Genomic DNA, 19,474 nt, shown 5'->3' on the forward strand with positions numbered 1-19,474 from the left:
GTCCGTGGGAGTTATTTAGCCCGGGGCGAGGGAGAGAGAGGGTGGGGGGGGGTCAGCAGGTTTGTGTTGGCTTGCAGCCGCCAGATTCTTCCAGGGTTCACAACTCAGGAAGTGTCCCTGAGTTGCGAACCCTGGAAGAATCTGCAAATACGCTCCACCGCGACTCGACCTGATGTGACAACGACAAACTGCAATCCCCCCGTCTCACCGTCTGCACACAGACCTACAATCCCCCCGTCTCACCCCCTGCACACAGACCTACAATCCCCCCGTCTCACCCCCTGCACACAGACCTACAATCCCCCCGTCTCACACCCTGCACACAGACCTACAATCCCCCCGTCTCACCCCCTGCACACAGACCTACAATCCCCCGTCTCACACCCTGCACACAGACCTACAATCCCCCCGTCTCACCCCCTGCACACAGACCTACAATCCCCCCGTCTCACCCCCTGCACACAGACCTACAATCCCCCCCGTCTCACCCCCTGCACACAGACCTACAATCCCCCCATCTCACCCCCTGCACACAGACCTACAATCCCCCCGTCTCACCCCCTGCACACAGACCTACAATCCCGGCTAAACTGAGGAGGACCTTGACATCGAACTCATTCTCACGGCGGTTTCAGAGTCCGTTCGCTCGAGGCATCCCATCAAGTTCCCCGAGTCTTGACTTATGAGTTTAGTTTAGTAGCCATCATCTCCCAGCGGGTCTTCCCAACAGGCCTCCTTTCGCCGCGTCGAATCACAGCGCCGTTATTCCTCTCCGTCCGTGTTTTATACCGCCGGTTCGTCGCCCACAAGCGGACCCTCTCCTCAAACCAGTGGCAGGATCCACAGACCTGAAAAACAAGAACATTTCCTCTCGTGATCCATTGCTCTTTGTCAGCCATGGCTCTGTTGTGGTTACCTAAGGGTAGCTACGAATGTTTGTCTCCAGTTTCCATCCTCTTGTGTTCCATACACACATACACAGGAACACACACACGCACACAAAAAGCAACAGATAAAAGGCAGGAAAGCTGTCCATCGCCCCAGTGAACGGGAATCGGTTGTCTCAAGGGGAAATAAAGATAAACCACGAAACAAAAACTCTTAAAATGCATCCCGGCAAAGACCAAGACAAAGTTTCCCGTCAGAGAACCTTCAGCAACTCTGACGTTAAACAACTGAAGCAGCAGGTGACAAAACAATCGCACCTCAACGTCGACACGGTGGATCAAATCCCCATTTCCTCCAGGCAGGAGGTCATGACCGTGCTCGCGTCAAAGTTGAGGTTCAGAGTTTTTTTCTTTTTGGACATTTTTTTTCTCAAACGTCATCGTTTCCTCCGTCACTGTACTTTTCAGACCAATCAAGCCTTTAGCCGATAGAAAATGTCAGAAAACCAGTGTGAATAAAAGCTTTTCACAATGACACAGAGCCCACGTTGACATCCTTAAAAGACCTGAAAGACATTCGGTTCACAAGAGTAGAGAAAAGCAGCACATTTCAACACAATCCTCACTTCAGTACGACTCTCCTACTAAAATGCGTAACCTTTGCATATTACCCTGCTCCCCCCCTTCAGGCAGACAGGTTGATTTACTATAAATGTCCATGGACATTAAAAGCTACAAGGAGGCCCGGCGCCGGGCCTCGAGAGCCTTTTGAGGACCGGGCGTAGCAGTGTGATGTCTGTGTAAACCCGAGTTCAAAGGCTGCTGGTCCGGTCCCTCCAACCTTCACTGATCACTCCTGACGTGACCTCCTGCGCGGCTTGCGTCTGCGTGTGTCTCCTGCCTCGTCTCCGCCCGGGCCGGGGTTTAGCCCCGCTGAGGGCTGTCTGGCCCGGAGCCAGGGGCTCCGCTGGCTTCACAACAAGGAGGGGGGGCAACAATAAAGCTGTCAGTTCCAGTTGCTGTTTGTTTTTTCTTGTTGATTCTTTATTTCCTCAATTCGAAAAGAGTCGGCTACATTTTGCTGGGTTTTTTTCTTCTTCTCCAAATCCCGGCGGTATTGGGCGAGCTGAACCCAACGGTACCACACACACACACACACACACACACACACACACACACACACCGTACCACAGCTCCTCACCAGCGGGCCGAGGAGACGGCATATTTGTCTGTGCGTCGGCCCGTCTGCGTCGGAGAGGCGCCGGCCACTTAATGACGTCTGACAAGCGAGACAGCGGCGGCTCTGGGTACTCAAGGACTGTTTTGGGGTCACGGAGCTGTGATCTGTAGGAAGTGGAGGGTTTATCAGATAATGTCAACACTGTCTCCCCTCAGGAGTGGAAAAACGTACATTTCACAGTTTGCATTTCAGGCATTTGGTTTATGGTTCTGTCTAAAAACAACAAAAAAAAGGCAGAAAAAGAAAAAAGGTCCACGGTCAGGGCAGCAGGAGCGGAGGCTTCAGGAGCAACAACCATAACAAGCTCGCAGTGAGGGGGTCAAAGGTCACAGTGTCCTGACAGTATTTCTATGACGCCATATTGATGATGCACAAAAGACATTTGAGTAACATGTGTGACCTTTAGTGAGCCAAAGAACATCCAGCATTGATGCGAAAGCCTTAACATGAAAAACTTTGTGTTTTTTTTCTTCTCGTCTCGTCGCCGCAGGCTCTGATGCGTCCAGGTCGCCTCGACCGCATCGTCTACGTTCCTCTTCCAGACGCTCCAACCCGGCGGGAGATATTTTCCCTCCAGCTCCGCGGCATGCCCGTGGCCCAGGACGTGTCCCTCGACGAGCTGGTGACTCGCACCGACAAGTATTCTGGAGCGGAGGTGAGTCACGGTGGCTTTTGACCGGTTTGTGATGCGCGCAGCAGGAAAACAATACATGCTCCTCTTGTGCACTGACGTCAAACCACAGATTTATTCAGTGATAAATGACTCATAACCACAATACGGATGTTCTTAATACGTGCAGCCGTGTTGCCCAAGTCCTAACTCATCTGCAGCTTTTACCAAAATGATATTTGCAGCGTCGTCCTTTTAGTGAACTTTTAAGATGTGGTCTGACAGTTGGACAAAAAAAACAACCTCCCACCAGATTTAGGGATATGAGTTTGACAACCATGCAGACACCTTTTCAGACTCAACTCAAGCATAGTGAATAAATATTGTGTTTAATAATCCAATGCAAAATGGATCCACGAGCTTCCAGCACAGCTCAATCTTCACTTTTTTAAGAAAACTGAATGGCAGTGAGATGTTCCTGCGCTTTTCCATGATGCGTCTGTGTGCGTCTGTGTGTGTGTGTGTGTGTGTGTGTCTGTGCTGTGTCACACTGCGCCCTCGTGATCTCGCAGCAGGCTGGGAGTTAATCGCACAAACACTCCTTTGTGTGACAGATTTGTGTCTCTGCGTTCGTCTGCCGCGTGATCCACGTCGTCTCCAGCGGAGGGAGACCGCTACGCCCATAAGACACCGCGAGGCACAAGCGGGCTCAAGTTTAACGCTTTTGAGAGTTTTCTGTACAGGAAGGGGGGGGCGGGTCTCGCTGTATATGTCTTGTTTTTTTTGTCATAGAGATCATGTTTGTGTTTGACCTTCATCTTGATAGAAAAGCGCATCCCCATAAGGTGAACGCCGTGTCTTTCCCCCTGGATGTAACTCCCAGCTGTATGTTTAGACGACAAGGGTCACGGCGTGATATAGATGTCACGCTGCTTTTCTGCCGGCTCAGAACACAAGCGTTTGTTTTGAGCGATTCAGACGCCACGGCTCCTTGGCAGGCTGTAAAACACAGATCTCATTGTTGTTGTGTGTGGCGTGAGCAGTGAGCAGTTTAGTGAGCAGAAGAGTTTCATTCTTTTCTCTGTACGAGATGAGTGCAGGACGCCAAGCGTTTCCTCCTGAAACACTTTTTCTGAATCGTATCATATCAGAAGCAGCAGGGTCCTCCCACACGGAAACGTTGACACCAAAGGTAGAAGCACACTGGTTAGTCACAGAAGACCCATGTGAACTCCACCTGTTCATTTTCTTCAAATCAAGAGACCCAAAAGGGATTTTTTTCCCAGAATTGAACTTGGATAGATCTATAACTAAGGATGCTCCTTTTTGTACCATTCATCTTTTAGATTACTCCAGATTTTGAACACTTGAACTTGACATTTAGAGCAGAACAAAAGCCCGTTAGAGGTGTTGTTGTACTGTTTCCAAGCGGGCCCGAGCGCAGTTTGATTGCAGAGAGAGAACATAAACTGACCCAGGAAGAGGTCCGACGAGGACTTCTGCAGAGGTCTGACGTTTGCTTGACATCTCGGCTGAAGAGAACCGGCGGGGTACGCGAGACGGAGTAAACAGAGAGAGAGACATTTCTAAAGTCATCCCTGATAAACTGGAGGAGAAAGGGAGTTCAGTGCTGAATCCACAGTTCAAAGCTCCTGATCCCCTGCATCGCAGCGAACGGCTCCTTCGTACACGCCCCTTTTTTGGGAATGATTCTCTCTCCTCCTTGGTCCGCTTTAATTTGTGCACCGTGAAACCGAACCACACTGATAAGAACCTGAAGCAAAAGGTCCACTTTTCTCTCCGGCCCAACGGACCACGTGGCCCGTGAACGCGCTCCCACCTTCCCCTTTGAGCAACGCTCGGAGAACTGTGTCTCAGCTCTAAGAAAATCAAGTCTGATCAGGACGGCGAGGTGTTGAGGTGTTTCCGTCTTCTCTCTTGACATCCTGATCCTCTGAGGGCAGTCTGAGGTGATCCATAGGGCCTCCTCGTATCCTGTGAAGTGCGTACGCTCTCTGCCTGACTCCTGACACCCGAAAGAGCAGCCCGGAGCAGGCGTACACCTGGAGCAGGTATGCGGCGAGAAAGCGAGCCCCGGCTATCGGGTGTCGTGTTTGACATCGGGCTCTCCGAGGTTTGCAGTCACTTGCCGTTGACTTCTTGAAAACCCCTCAAAACAATTCAAGGAAATGCCTCAGTGGAGCTGAGGAGAGTTCACAGGTGGGGTCGCACCCGTGTGCGCATTACATTTGACATACCAACGCGATAGATCCCAGTCGAAGAAACTGAGAAGTGACGCGACCGCGGAGGGGAGGGGAGAGGAGGAGGAGGGTGGGGAGGAAGGGCGAAGGGGGGAGGGTGGCAGAGAAGGCAGCGTTTACCTGAAGAACTCAAATAAATAAACACGTAAATGTCCAAACCGTTGATCGGTCACACCTCCGACTGAATACTAGAGATGATAATAATTATAGCAACGGTTTACTTTTTAATTTTACCCATTTGTTAAGTAAACCAGGAAACATATGTATATATACACACCTTAAGAAACAACAAATAAACACTAAAACTAAAACGTCCAAACATATGAAGAATGTATCCATAAGGCAGAACAGTGAAGTGCTTTTGAGATCATATAAAGAGGATAAGTAAGTTTATGAAGAAGAGAATATCACTTACTGGAAGATGCTTCCTCTTTTTCTCTTTTTTATGACTTAATAAAACAGTTTTCAGTGCATGTTTGACTTACTGTTAGAATAAATGTGTGAAATGCAAATAATGGTACCAACCTTATGTGTTACTTTGATAAAATAACATGTGACTCCTAGATGCATGCTACAGATATACGTATATATATATATATATATATATATATATATATATATATATATATATATATATATATATATATATATATATACACATATATACATATATACATATATATATATATATATATATATATATATATATATATATATATATATATATATATATATATATATACACACACTTCCTCTGTCCTGAAAAGCGTGGACCACACGCGTCCTCGGGCAAAGTAAAGCTCGGTGAACGTCCTGTCGCAGCGCGCGGTGTGGCCGTGGAGAGTCGCTGCACCTTTCATCTCCGTGTGGCAGCGCGCTGAGCCGTTATATTTGACTTGGCATGCTAGGTGCTAATGCAGCAGGCAGCTGGGTGAGCGGCGCTGCCAGGGAGAGGGAGGTGGAGAGGGAGCGAGGGAGCAAGGGAGGAAGGGAGGGAGGGGGAGGGGCTCGTAAAGCAACAGCAAGATGGAGGCCACGAAGCAAAGTCCATGTTTTTAAATGTTTTATGTATATATATAAAGCAAACACACTGAGTTGCTCCGTGAAGCCTGCAGCCCGTGTCGCCGCGGCGCTAGCAGGGATTTTTATTGGGGTCTTCTCTGCTGCAGCTTCACGTCCTCACCAACAACTTATTGAGCTTCATATTGAGCTTCATTGTTTATCCAAGTACTTTCTGTTGCTGTTAGCTCTCAGTTAGCATTGGGGGTCTTGTGCCATCTCTCCTAATGCTAACCCAACGAGGACGCTTCACACTGGAGTGTTTGCTGGTGGAGGGCTGCACCAGTGTGACCACCTGAAGCTGTGACTTTAATTACATTCCTGGGATTTCAGAGCTGTTGCAGAGGAGAGGCGGGGTCACGCAGGAGGACACGCTTGTTGTCAGCTCAGAGCCAGAAGCTTGTTAAAATCACCTGTCTTCCTACCTGCCCGGAGTGACATCTGGTTTCCCAACACACACACACACACACACACACACACACACACACACACACACACCTTAAACTCACACTAAGCCCAGAAAATTGCTGCCGGCTCTCCTTCCTCACCTCTGCCACCACTTTCCTGAACAGAAGCAACATTTGATACAGTAATCACAGTGTTGTCTCAAAGAAGGAGAAGAGGAAGGAGGAGGAGGAAGAGGAGGAGGAGGAGGAGGAGGAGGGGGGCTTAACCTGTTCCTGAAGGAAGGGGTGATGCCGCTCCACCTCTCTCTCTCTCTTTCTCTCTCTTTCTCTCTCTCCCTCTCTCTCGTTCTCTTTTCTTTTTTTTTTCAATCTATGTTCAAGCCCCGACAGGAAGAGACCTGGAGGATTTATCGCACCCTGTCACATGCACTGAGTCGGTTCCAGGCCTTGTTTGGAGCAAAGCTGAAGCCCTCTTGAGTTTCGATACAGCACCTTTTTGTTTTTTACATTTCAAAACAAAGAGATTTCATTACAAACTAAAGATTCTTGCTATCTAGGTGATACTCTTTTAAATGTCCTTGAATTTTCTTCACCACTTTGATACAGATTTAGACGAGGTATCTCACACACACGTACATTTACTATTTTCTACATTTACTGTTTTCACTGGCTTCCAACTCTTCAGAGTTGGAAGCCAGTGGCAAATTGCACATTATGTCCTAATCTAATGCACTTATTCTACTTTATAGAGTCTTTGGCTGCGTAGAGATTTGATCCATATGGGAGCTTTAGCTGAATCCATGAAAATGAAAAAGAGAGAGAGAGAAAAGGAGGTCCAGCAGGAAGCCAGTCAGTGTTAAAGCCCTTTGGTAACGCTCTCTCTCTCCCGGTGGACATTGTTATGGCTCAGAGCAAATTAAACTCAGTAGGAAGTCTTTTCCACTTTCCACTCACTTGGTGGGATGGGGTTGATTAAACGGGGAAGGCTTGATGTTACAGAAGGTAGCAGTGAATCAATATGCGAGGAAAAATACAAACGTGCAAATTCTGAAACATAAAACCTAAAGACGTCGAATGTGAAACCTAATCCCATGTTTTCTTCACAATTTCCATTCCCTTCTCCAGAAGAATCATGCAGTCGCTCACATGTGTGTACGTGTGTGTGCACCTCTGTGTCCGTCCTTGTTTCATCTGGCTCTGCTGCAGCTCTGCGTTGTATAGCGGCCGCGCGCTCTCGCGGTGGCGGTGACTCCCACTTTCTCAAAACACGTTTTTACAGCCTGGTTTACACTGAAGGCCGCCGTCGGCCTGCTGACTCCTCACTCACGCTCGACCCCCGGCCCGCTGCTCTGCACCCAGAGGGACCCGTGGCGGGAAAACCGCTTGGACGCCGTCGCTCAGCCGCTGCTGCGTGTGCACGAGACATCGTGGTGGGTTTCTCCTGCTTTTGCGCATCTCGTGTCGCGTGTCTTAAACACGCATTAAGTCTGTTTTTCATCCTTTATTTGTTTCAAGCACATCTGGCGTCGCACTCGTCCTCATTCCGTTGGTGGGAATAAGAGCGGGGACATCTTCTGTCGTCGCCTGTGAGATCCGTTTTTTGGAAACCGCATGAAAGTTGCTAACTGCTCCCGGCAACCGCTGCTGCAGCTTCTCCCCCCTTGAACGCGACATCGCTGGCAGATGTGCGAACGTGCGGATATCTTCATAGAAAATGGATGCTTGGTTCCTGCTGCTCTCCTCTGTCCGGGCTTCAGAGCGGCCATGCTGTTCGCCGCCCCGCGGACGCACAGGACCGATGTGCGCGCTCCACCTGGGTTTGTTTGGGAACAAACAGGAAAGGAGCCGAGTCGCTGGAGTGCACAACTTTTGAGTCTGTTCAACTGGAGCCTCGCTGACGAGAGGGCGCCGCTGGACCGCCCTGTGCCGCGTGATTGACGGGTGACCTCCAGGAGGCGGGAGTGCAAAAACACCACGGCAATGAGCACTTAGCAGATGTTGACAAGTTGTTGACAAAAGAAATCAGGATCCCCCTGCACCCTACCGCTTGAACCCGGGAAGAACAGAGCTGGAAGCTGCTGTTTTCGATGCGGGCCACATCGAGGGTGACGTCCCACTGACAGGCGGTACGGAGGCCCCGCCCACCCGTCCCCCGCTCGAGATCTCTGTGTCGTGACGTCCGCCTCCCTTCAAGAGGAGGTAAAGCTGGGCTTGTTGAGGCATTTTAATAAAACCTGGAGCTGCAGCATTCAGCCGTATCAGAATATCTTTGTGTTCAGTCTTCGACCGAGCGCGACCTCCGTGGCGGCGGGTCTTTCCCCTCCAACAGGAGGAGAGCTGTTTGGTCCGGGCCCAGGTGTCCCGAGACGCTTGGCCGACAGCCATTCAAACTCACTGGCGCAATTGTTTTCTTAACTTTTTCTTTTTTTCTTCTCCTTCACACTGGCAGGAGCAGGTCTGTTCCAACGCAGGACGTACCAATCAGGCAGATCAACAGTCTGCTTTGACGTCAATGTGCCGCCTGTGATGCTTAACGCCCCCCACCAACACCCCCTCCTAGAGTACTGAGCACCTCGGCAGCTTCCTGTCCAAAAAAAAAGAGGAAAAAAATAAGTCAGTTTGGTTGAAACTTGATTTCATTTATTTTTTGCAAAAGATATTCCTTTCTTAGTCCCTCAGTGGGGAAATGACAGGATTACAGCAGCATTGCTCACAAGTAAATACAGATAAGAAATCAAGTGATGGAAAAAAACAGTAGAACGGTCCTAAAACAAAATCAACAGTAAAAATAGTATTAAACATACAGATGGAATAGAAATGTGTATAAAAGTACTTAAACATAATAGATATTGCACCAGGAGATGAATTAAAATGTTCAGAGTGCTCAAGTGTTCAGCGCAGATGTGTGAGAAGCTTCATAGCAACGACAACAAAACAAAAAGTATCCGTAATGAAGAAAGAGTTTGCTGACATGTGCGTACAGCGGGACTGTGGCGCAGGGCGAGAGCACCCTGAGCAGCGCGCCACGTGGTTTCCTCTTCACACCTGTTGTGTGGTTGTGGCGGCTCCTCCTCTGGCTCCGTCAGTCGTTTTGTCTGATTTATGACCCCGGTATTTGTCGCTGCAAAGATTTTTATCACCACGGACACACAAAGAAAAAGTGCATCGACAAAGCGCGTTGCTGTTTGAACTACTGCGGCGTTGCACAACGCAGGAAGAAGCCGATGCACGCCGTCAATCCTGCACTCCCTGAGAAAACACGAGGAGTCTGCAATGAAACAAACACGTCCGCTTTGCGGGAATGCGCGTGGGAAGATGTCTGAAGGCTGTGATTTTCCAAAAATACAGGTAACCTCTAGTCTAGTGTGTGCGTGTTTTATTGTCAATGCGGCTGACCGCGGGAGCGTTCACGCTGCCGCTGCCGCTCAGGAAAACACAGTCGACGTTGGAAAAGCCAGTCAACGGCTGGACAAAAGGCCTGAGAGGAAAAGGCCTTTCACACCTCTGTAACGCTGAGTGACTGAAACACCTCGCCTCATTTCCTCTCCTTTCGCCTTCGGCCTCTTATCGCTGTGAATGTGTTGTTCTTCGTCGACGGCGCAGGTTAAATAAAGGTGAGCAAAGAAAACACTTCCCTCGTCGACCCGGTGCCGGCCGGCCGCCGCCGCGGCTCGCAGAAGGGCCGACAATGGCCGAGAGGGAAATGGCTCCCGATCGGCCCCTAATTTAACATTTTGTGTTTATATAAGAGCCGTCGCTGTGGTTCATGTGCGAGTACACGGCGAGCACAAATTGAATTTTTCCGGGGATATATGAGCCCCCTTCGCGAGCACGAGTCGTTCTGTTCCCTTTGGCCGGGCCGGAAGACAGAATGCGCGCAGCGGAAAAGCCAAACCGGAGACAAATGGAGCAAGACAGGAGGAGTGGAAAGGTAGGAAAGGACAGAGGAAGTGAGAGGAAAGGTGGTTGCCAAAGTGTGGTGGGGAGAGTGAGAGAGAGAGGGAGAGAGAGAGGGAGGTGTAAGGCAACCCAAAAGTAGCTCATAAAACCAGAGACTATAGTGGAGCCTATGGAGGGAAATACAGAGTCAATGACCATTAACCCGTTTCAACAATTCAAACAGAAAAAGGGGATTTCTATGTAGTGGCAGTAATAATTTAATATTTATTACGGTCCTTGTTAACAATTTTCTAAAAGAAATGCACTTAAAAATGTAGAATTTCCTTTTGATTAGAAGTGAAATTGAACGGCGATGCAACATGTAAATCAAGTACACTGAGGTGGTTTTATTGCTATGTCTCGCATACTTAGCGTTGTAGCTAACGGCTAACAACATAAGCACACTTTAATAAGTTAAATGTACACATTCCATATCTAGGTGTGGGATGTTTTGTTTTGTATGTTGGATTCAGTCTAACTGGAAGTGTTTTTCCTAAAAGTGACTCAACACGTGAACATTCACCGTGTGTGTTCAGGTACTCTGTATCTCAGTGTGTGTGTGAGAGAGATTGAGAAAACAGGAAAGGGGTAATTTCAGTGGAGCACATCACACAGGTGGAGTTTTACCTACCTTGACATTACCACCACCACCACACACACACACGCACACACAGAGCTGAGTCTCCAGGTCACTTCAGTGTGCGTGTGTTTGGTAAATATGCCATCCCTGCCTTCCCAAGTCCAGGGAGAATGTCGAGCTTTCATTCGCCTGATTAAGGGGCGAGGACAAATATGCCCTTACAGACGAGGCCCACCTATAACCCCCCACCCCCACTCCACACACACACACACACACACACTCACACACAGAGACAACCGACTGTGTAGCCCCAACACAGGTGCTATCCCACACGGGTCTTTCCAAAACACAAGGTGGGTGGAAGTCCTGAGACGATAACACTGCACCGCCTGACACGGAGGTTTTTTGGACTAACGTGGGAGGTTTCCGTCTGAAGCTGACCCCTGACCCCCTAACACGCCCCATCATATATGATCGGTGAGTCACGCAGAGAGCGACGGGGGCGTGACAAACGTTTCCTGCGTGGCGAGACTATTTCATTCGTCGGAGGCCGAGAGGTGAAATGACGGGACGTGAACCTTGATATCTGAGCCGCTGCGTCTCCGGCCTGCTGCGGGTTATCTGCAGGAGCGCTCGCGTGTATTATCTCCCCGAAACGTCTCTGTTGTCTCAGCTGCAGCGTGTGTGGGGAAGGGGAAAGCACCCACACCATCACACACACTTTCACCATCACAGTTTCTATGGAGGAATCTAAGTTCCTCTGCTGGGAGCACCAGCATGTGCACGTTCATCACACACACACACACACACACACCAGTCTGCTATTTATGGTCATGTGCCATGTTTCCGTTCCCCCACGTGACTCCTCCCCCTCCACGCTTAACCTCAGCCCCCTCTCTTTAATCTTCTACAGCTTCTCATGGGGTTGTGGTCGGGCCTCGTTTCTCATGGCGGAGGCTCGTCACTTCCTCTTTGCGTCTTCGGAGGATGGAACATTTCATTCCTGGTTGAGAGTTTGGGACCCCCCCCCTCCCTCCGCCGCCCCCGACGCCGTTTGATTTATGTATTATTTCATTTCCTCTCTGAAAATTGCATGCAGCGTGGCCCCTTTTACTTTCCTCTTTCGTTGCAGCGAGGGGGTTGGGGTCACGTGGTGGTGCTGTGCTGTGGTCGGGACAATTTTAGGGGAGGGAGTTTATAATTTGACTAATTGCATAAGAGTACCTCTTAGAGCCAATGTCCTCTCTGGCATTGAATGTCAGTTATATAGCTGTGTGTGCATTTCTCTACCACCGGAAAGCCTGGTTTTATTTATCAATGGCATCATTTATCAACTATATAGTAGTTTTGTTAATGATAATAATAATAATATTAATAATAATATATATAAAATGCTATTTAGCTTTTTTTTTCTTCTTTTCTGCAAAGTAGACCTGAAACAATGAATTCATTAATCATTGTGTCAGCCGACAGAAATAAAATGAGCAACTGTTTTGATGATGTGTTATGGGTTCGACTCATTTTCAAGCAAAAACTCAACATGCTAGTTCAACCTCACCGTGTTTCTTCCTTTGTCACACTTCCACTAACTTAATATTATTAGTTTTTTGGAAAAAGCAATTTCAAGATGTCACCTTTGGCTTGAAACATCCCTCTGGCACACACCTTCAGTACCGGTTCTCCTTAAGGTGTTTTATTTTGCAAACGATCAATGGATTAGCAATCTGCTTAATATATAACATAAAAACATAAAAGTAATGTCTGTAGCCGCGTTGATTTATTCCCTTAATGCAGAGATTTGACTCAAAGAACTGATTTATCATTTAAACTTCAGCAGTTATCGACATCGGCTGCTTATAAGCTGCAGTAGGACCGATCAGAACATCATGAACAGAACACGCTGATCTGGACCTCCAGCTGGGCCTGCTGGAGGTCCAATGAGCCAGTTTATGTACACGTCTGCGTGTGTGTGTGTGTGTGTGTGTGTGTGTGTGTGTGTGTGTGTGTGTGTGTGTGTGTGTGTGTGTGTGTGTGTGTGTGTGTGTGTGTGTGTGGTCATGCTGTCACGTATGTTGTACACGCTTGTGCAAAATGCATATTGGGTGCATCATGTGAGCAAGTGCAGCGTGGCGGCGTGACTGAAGAGTATGTGTGCAGGACTTGTGGAGGAGGGACGGGTGTGTGTGTGTGTGTGGGGGGGGGGGGTCGCTCCTGTAAATGTGGCCGTTTGTGTGAGAGGGAGGGGAAGGGAGGGCAGGAGGAAGAGGAGGGGAGTACTGGATGTAGCCCGCTGTACAGACACAAGGCCGGATTGATAGTAAACACACACACACTCCGGGTCTAGTGGATCTGCTGCCGGCCGCCCGGCTAACAAGCCCTTCATTAAGGCCGTCTGATGCACTCACTGAGCGCCTTTGTGGGAGGAGGAAGCCAAAACGTCCAGCAGACAGGTTTGACCCGAGGACGCTGGTGCGCTCTGCCAGCAGGGGCAGCGCTCCTTTTCTTTTTTCTTCTTCTCCTCTCTGCTCTCACCCCCTCCACCTCTGCAGGAGAGGGGTTCATTTCCATCGTGCTGAACACGTTGTCTCACCTCCTCCAGGGAAGTGTACACACCGTGATATGTGTAGGGTGCAAGGAAAGATGTGTGTGTGTGTGTGTGTGTGTACACATGAAGAGTTCAGTGGTGGGGTTCAAATTTACACTAGTTTTGGTTTATTTTTTGATATAGTTTCAGTTATTAATTCATAATCACATCTTTATTGTCAGAAACCTACTTATTGTAATAGCTAGACGCATTCCCCTTTATTAAATATTCATTATGCATAGACTTGATGACTTATTATAGAAAGTCTGCAGTTAATAGTCCACTAATAACTATTCAGAGACCTCTCCCTTTCTAATCAGCCATAAAGCTCATGGTTAAATATCAGTAATAAAGGGAATTGAGTCCAACTTTCTAATAAGCCAAGTGTTTATGAAGTGTTTATGTGTTGATAAGTGTTTATGAAGCCGTTATTAATCGTTGGTGGAGTCAACAATAGTTCTATATTTGTTTTTGTTACAGTTATCTCTTAAGCTTCCAGTGCGTGTTAAGTTGTCAATACGTTTTGGTCCTGATGCAACTTTCCACCAAAAGGTTCCTTCTGATGGTTTATTACCAATAATAAAGCAATAAGAAGGCCTTTATTAACCATTAATAAAAGCCATTAGTTACAGCTACAAACACGTTAAAGTGTGTGTTATTTGAAAGCTAAAACATTCTATTAAAGCAACATCGGCCACAGAAGAAGCTTCTGATGTATAAAAAGCATATAAAGCAGGACTGAATGTGTAATATGTAAAAAACATCCCGTCAGTGTCCGGCCGGCCATCTTTCTCTCCATTAAATCTTCTCCACCAGATCAATCTCTGCCCGTATGTCTTCCTCCTCATCTTCCTTTGGTCCTCTTGAAGATCAAAATGACTTTTCCCTCCTAATGTCCAACAATAGACCTGTCCCTCCGGTCGTCTGGCCCTCAGGCGTTGGACTCCTGTGGACAGACGACATCTCCACACGTACATGTCAGTGTGTGTCCGTGTGCTTGCACCTCGGTGCACGTGAGGCTTTGCTTTTCAGAGGAGGGTTCAGGAACCACCGGGGGGGAAACTTGTCGTTAGAGGAACATGTGGAAACAAGGATGTGGTGGGCGCTCCAATCCCGTATCTATCGCTTTTCCAGCGACCCGTTTAAAAGCTCTGCGGTTCACGAGGCTCTGGGAGGTTTTATTAAGGCGGAAGGTTTTATTAAGATGGAATGACTGACACGAGGATCCCGGACCTTTCTGCTGGCGGTGCAGTGCAGGACGGAGCTTCAAGCTGCCGGCGCCGTGCTCCCGGACTGATTATTCTGCTTTTCATGGAGTTAACTCGACGCTGTTCCTCTGCATTGTGTCTGCTCTGGAGGTCTGTGAGCTTCTTCTGCTCTGCGCTGTGTTCCTTGTTCAAGAGGTTATGTATTTGGGCGATATCATGAAAGTTGCCTTGACATGAATACAATATCAACACGCTGGCAGTACAAACTGTTACTTTCAGCGGCTTCTGCTCCGTCATCAAAAACCCTCTTTGACTCACGATCCAGCTCTTTGGGTCATTTTGAGTCAGCAGGTTTGAAGCCCGTCTGCAAACTGAGAGGCTCTTGGTGATTACTTAGTGCGTGTGTGTGTGTGTGTGTGTGTGTGTGTGTGTGTGTGTGTGTGTGTGTGTGTGTGCTTACCCCGTACAACTGGCTACGTGCCGCCTTCAGGAACTCTGCGCTCGCCCACATCACCAGAGAGCTCAGCCCTCATGTTTAAGTGATTGCTGACATAATTTATGAAGGGAATGAAATATAAAGTCTGCATTGCTAACAACATTTTCAGAGAGAGAAATCTATAATTTATTTGCCTGCCACTAAGCACTGTTGGCCAGCGAACCCCCCCCCCCCCCCACCACCACCACCACCACCAACCACACACACACACACACACACACACACATCTATTTTCTGTGCATTGGCATTTTTCTCTTTCCTCTTTTTTTGGACCCCTCAGGACGGCGGGGGGGCATCTTTAAGGGGGTTGCTTTTTGAGGGGCGGAGTTAGGGGTATCAAGGTGGTGTTGGAAGGAGGGAGGGGTGGGGGGGCTTTTGGCTCCGGTCGAGGAATGCCTTCACGTTTACAAACAAACTGGCTCTTTTGCTCGCCCTGTTTGACTTTGTGGCTTCATTTTTTTTTTTTTTTTTCAAGGCCTGTACGAGCAAACACACAGCGGGAAACACTGGCTTGTTGATCGCCTTCACAGACCGGCTCATAAACCCAGCGACCATGAATGTGGGGGCCTGTGTGTGTGTGTGTGTGTGTGTGTGTCTGTGTGTGTCTGTGTGTGCGTGTGCATGTGTGGTTTGTGCACTTCAGAGCAGCGTTGAACTTTTTGACATTCGTTTTATATATATATATATATATATATATATATATATATATATATATATATATATATATATATATATATATATATACCCACCCGAGGGGTGTTGTGGAAGTCAACAACCACATAATTATTAACCGTTGAATCATGGGATTTGAACCCCCGTGATGGCGCTTCACAGTGTAAATAAGGAGTTCCAGTGTGATTGTGCTGCAGCAGTTTGTCTGTTCCTGTTTACGGGCGTCGCTTGGAAACAAACACTAAATCAAATTGTTCAACATGTGGCATCTCTCTGGCTCTGCCTCGCACACTCGTCCCTCGCTCCGTTTGTAAACAGGGAATTGGGGGGAGGGAGCTGGGGGGGGGGGATGCATGGCCTCATTGTTTTGCATCATTATTACTGACAGGCCTAAATGACTTGAATGATGGGAAGCCCTCGTACAAAATTACCCCGGCCCCGTGTGTTTACCCTGCCTAAATCATGCTGCTCGCTGCCTTGAAACACAAGAAGAAAGGGGTGTGTGTGTGTGTGTGTGTGTGTGTGTGTGTGTGTGTGTGTGTGTGTGTGTGTGTGTGTGTGTGTGTGTGTGTGTGCAGAATAGGCCTCACATCCTGACATCTGCAAAGCACCTGTCCTGAGCTGAGCATGCTGGTCGAGTCAGAGCACATCTCCCCTCATTTTACTCTCCAGCCTTTTCACACCTGAGACCAAACTGAACCGAAATGAAGCTCCATGTCAGGAAAGACGTGTGAGTTTTCGCTCCTTCACACATTTTATATAATTGTTTGCATTTTAATAAAACCCACGCTCAGCTCGCCACAGCGGGGAGGAGCTCGTGGACTCAGTCAGAAGTGTTTTGTGTCCTATGGGCGGCGCCAAAGACGCGCGTTATCGTCGCGAGTGTGAAAACTGAGCTGAATCACGTTGGTTTGGGTTTTGTCTTTTCTGACGGCCTCCTTTTCATCGGCAGCCGAAATTTGCCGAAATCTGACTTCTTTTTTTTTCCAGAGTATCGGATTTATTGTAGATGCATTTTGTATTTTGTATAAGTCTAATTTATTCACACAAAATAACCAAATCTGACCCGTGAATAACTTTTGCCCTCGACAATCATGACGGATTGTTTGAATGATAATTATGATGTAGAGTCTTATCTACAAAGAAAACCAAGCAAACTGGCAAAGAATTCAGCTCTTTGACAGGACACATAATCTGTGTTATTCCTTTCTCTCCACTCCCCTTCGTCGACGCGCTGCACGGCTGTAGGGGCGGGGCTAACCTGAGGAAGAGCAGTACGGCCTGTCACTCATCATTTTTTATAAAAGCTGAAAACAAAGAGTTGACATGTGTAGAGGAGGGACAGTGTAACAAAGGCAACTTTTAGAGGTGCTCCAAAAAAACAGCGTTATTATCTGCTATAAGGAGCTTCATGTAAACTGGTTTACTGTGAGCAATGCTGCTGTAATCCTGTAATTCCCCCTACGGAGGGACTAATAAAGGATTATTTTATCTTATCTTTACTGACTCTTAATTTCCGAAAGTTACAATCGGTCAAGAATCAGTGTAGTTTTTAAATATTTATAGCTATTTACAAACTGTGGGCTAAAATCCACGAGAGGCCTGAGCAATAATTAACTCTTCGTGTACTTCTCGCTCGACAAACTCATTTAAATCCACCATAATTCTGTGTATGGAATAGTGTCATTGCATCAGAATGTGTGAGAGGCCACTAAATTTGGGCTTTTATGGCATAAAAGTCCCTCCCCCCTCCTCCTCTCCCCTTCCCCCTCCCCACTGTACACTCGGCATCAGCTTGCATGTCACGCAGTGCAGCCGTGGAGCAAAGAGCAGCGACCAGCGCCGCTTCGGTCCAGTGAGCAATGGCAGCGGGCCCACGTTGCTCTACATGCACAGCCTCCACCGCTCGATATCCCAGAGGCTCTGCCGCGTCACGTGACCCCCCCCCCCCCTCCGTCCTCCCCTTCCTGTCCCACTGACCTCCCACCAGACGTTATCAGCGATCGTACGGGGCCAATAGCTCTCGTTGGAGGGAGCCGCCTCGGCTCAGAACAAAGCCGTGGAGGGAGGGAGGGAGGGAGGGAGAGAGGGAGGAGGAGGAGGGGGGGAGTGTGGCGCTGCTGGGAGAGTTGCCTGGCCTTCATCAGCCGTCGCCACCGATTCGGAAGTGAGTCACTCCTCTGCCGTGTGCAGAATCTCTCCAAAAGGTCACCCGCCGCATGCCTTGCTGCGCTCCTCTATGCAGCCGTTGCGTAATTCCATGGGTGGCGCAGTGAAGAGGCTGCAGGAGCGAGACCGCACTCACACGTTTAGACAATGCTGATCAGACACACATAGAAACACTCACGTTCTGTGATGAACCAGAAAACTGCAGCTTTTGCACCGGCAGTATATTTTGTTACCTCGCATATTGAGGAGGAGGTGCTCATCGAAAGCCTGAAACGTCCTCAAATCAAGCCGTCTAGTTGATGAGCTGCTGGGCTGGTAATATTCAACATGCATAGTTTTCGTGAAGTCCCTTGTTTGTTTGTAGGTTAACTGTTGTTTCCACATCATGTGGTTTCTTTGGCTCCGTCTGTTTTGAGGTCGGTAGATGTACGTTGGTCTCCAACTGGATTTCCACGTACCAACCCGCCACCGTCTGATGGAAACACATTTATTTTAGGAATAAAACAATGAAATTGTGCTCAGAGCTTAGCAGTCTGTTCATGTGGATGCACGAGCTTCACGTTGTATATATATATATATATATATACAATATACAGCAGATTTTAGAGGAATGTCTGTAATACCGTGAAATCTATTAATATTGCATTACTTTAATCTCAGAGGTCCGTTCTGCTTCTGATGCGACTGGTGAAAAGAGATCTCCCACCGCACAACGACCTCCACCGTCTGCGGCGGAGGTCGTTGTGCGGTGGGAGACGAGCCTCGTGTGAGCGAGCTCACGGTGCGCTCGCTGCTCGGCCCGACAGCTGAAGGTCTGCGTGTCTGTTTCCTGTCCCAGATAGCGGCAGTATGCAGAGAGGCCGGCCTGCTGGCCCTGCAGGAGGACATCAAAGCCCAGCGCGTCCGGGCCGGACACTTTGAGAGCGCCCTGGACGCTGTGAAGCCCCGCGTCCCAGACGCCCTCATCCAGTCGTATATCAGCTATCAGCAGCGGCGGAGCGGCCTGTGCTTCTTCTGAGCGAGCTGCCGCCGACGCGCTGCATAAGAAGATGACATCATCAAGCCCGCCAAATAAAAAGTGTTTCTCAAAAGTGTTTATTTTTGTGTTTTCTTTGGTAATTGTAAGTTTCAAAACCTTTATAAGCTCAGCAGGACTACATTATTTATCTTTCTTTTCATAAGTTAGATGAAGTGTCATGTTTGATTATATGAAATATTAATAATGTATTAATGCATTCGGTATATATTTGGTGCATTTGAAGAGCGTTACAGCTGAAAGGAAAGTCACAAATAGCTGATCAGTATTGGTGATATTTAAATGAGGTCCAAACACTTTGGCACAGCAGAATTAGAACACACACA

The 19,474-nt window shown here is 48.2% G+C and overlaps 1 protein-coding gene across 2 annotated transcripts in view; it reads left to right on the forward strand.

The window, feature by feature from the left end:
• afg2a (AFG2 AAA ATPase homolog A) overlaps positions 1-19,181 on the forward strand; it is a 97,280-nt gene extending 78,099 nt beyond the window's left edge. The window contains exons 16-17 of one of the 2 annotated variants that reach the window (XM_068583783.1): positions 2,618-2,782; positions 18,951-19,181. In XM_068583783.1, the coding sequence (XP_068439884.1) occupies positions 2,618-2,782; positions 18,951-19,130 (345 nt within the window). In that variant the 3' untranslated portion in view covers positions 19,131-19,181. Of the gene's footprint in view, positions 1-2,617; positions 2,783-16,521; positions 16,658-18,950 lie in introns of those variants that run through there. The other variant, XM_068583791.1, reaches the window with a different exon arrangement.
• Positions 19,182-19,474: the final 293 nt, after the last annotated feature.

The sequence above is a fragment of the Clinocottus analis genome, unplaced genomic scaffold, assembly GCF_023055335.1.
Source record: "Clinocottus analis isolate CAN_PGR_092001 unplaced genomic scaffold, fCliAna1.0.p SCAF_10, whole genome shotgun sequence".
Lineage (NCBI taxonomy): Eukaryota > Metazoa > Chordata > Actinopteri > Perciformes > Cottidae > Clinocottus > Clinocottus analis.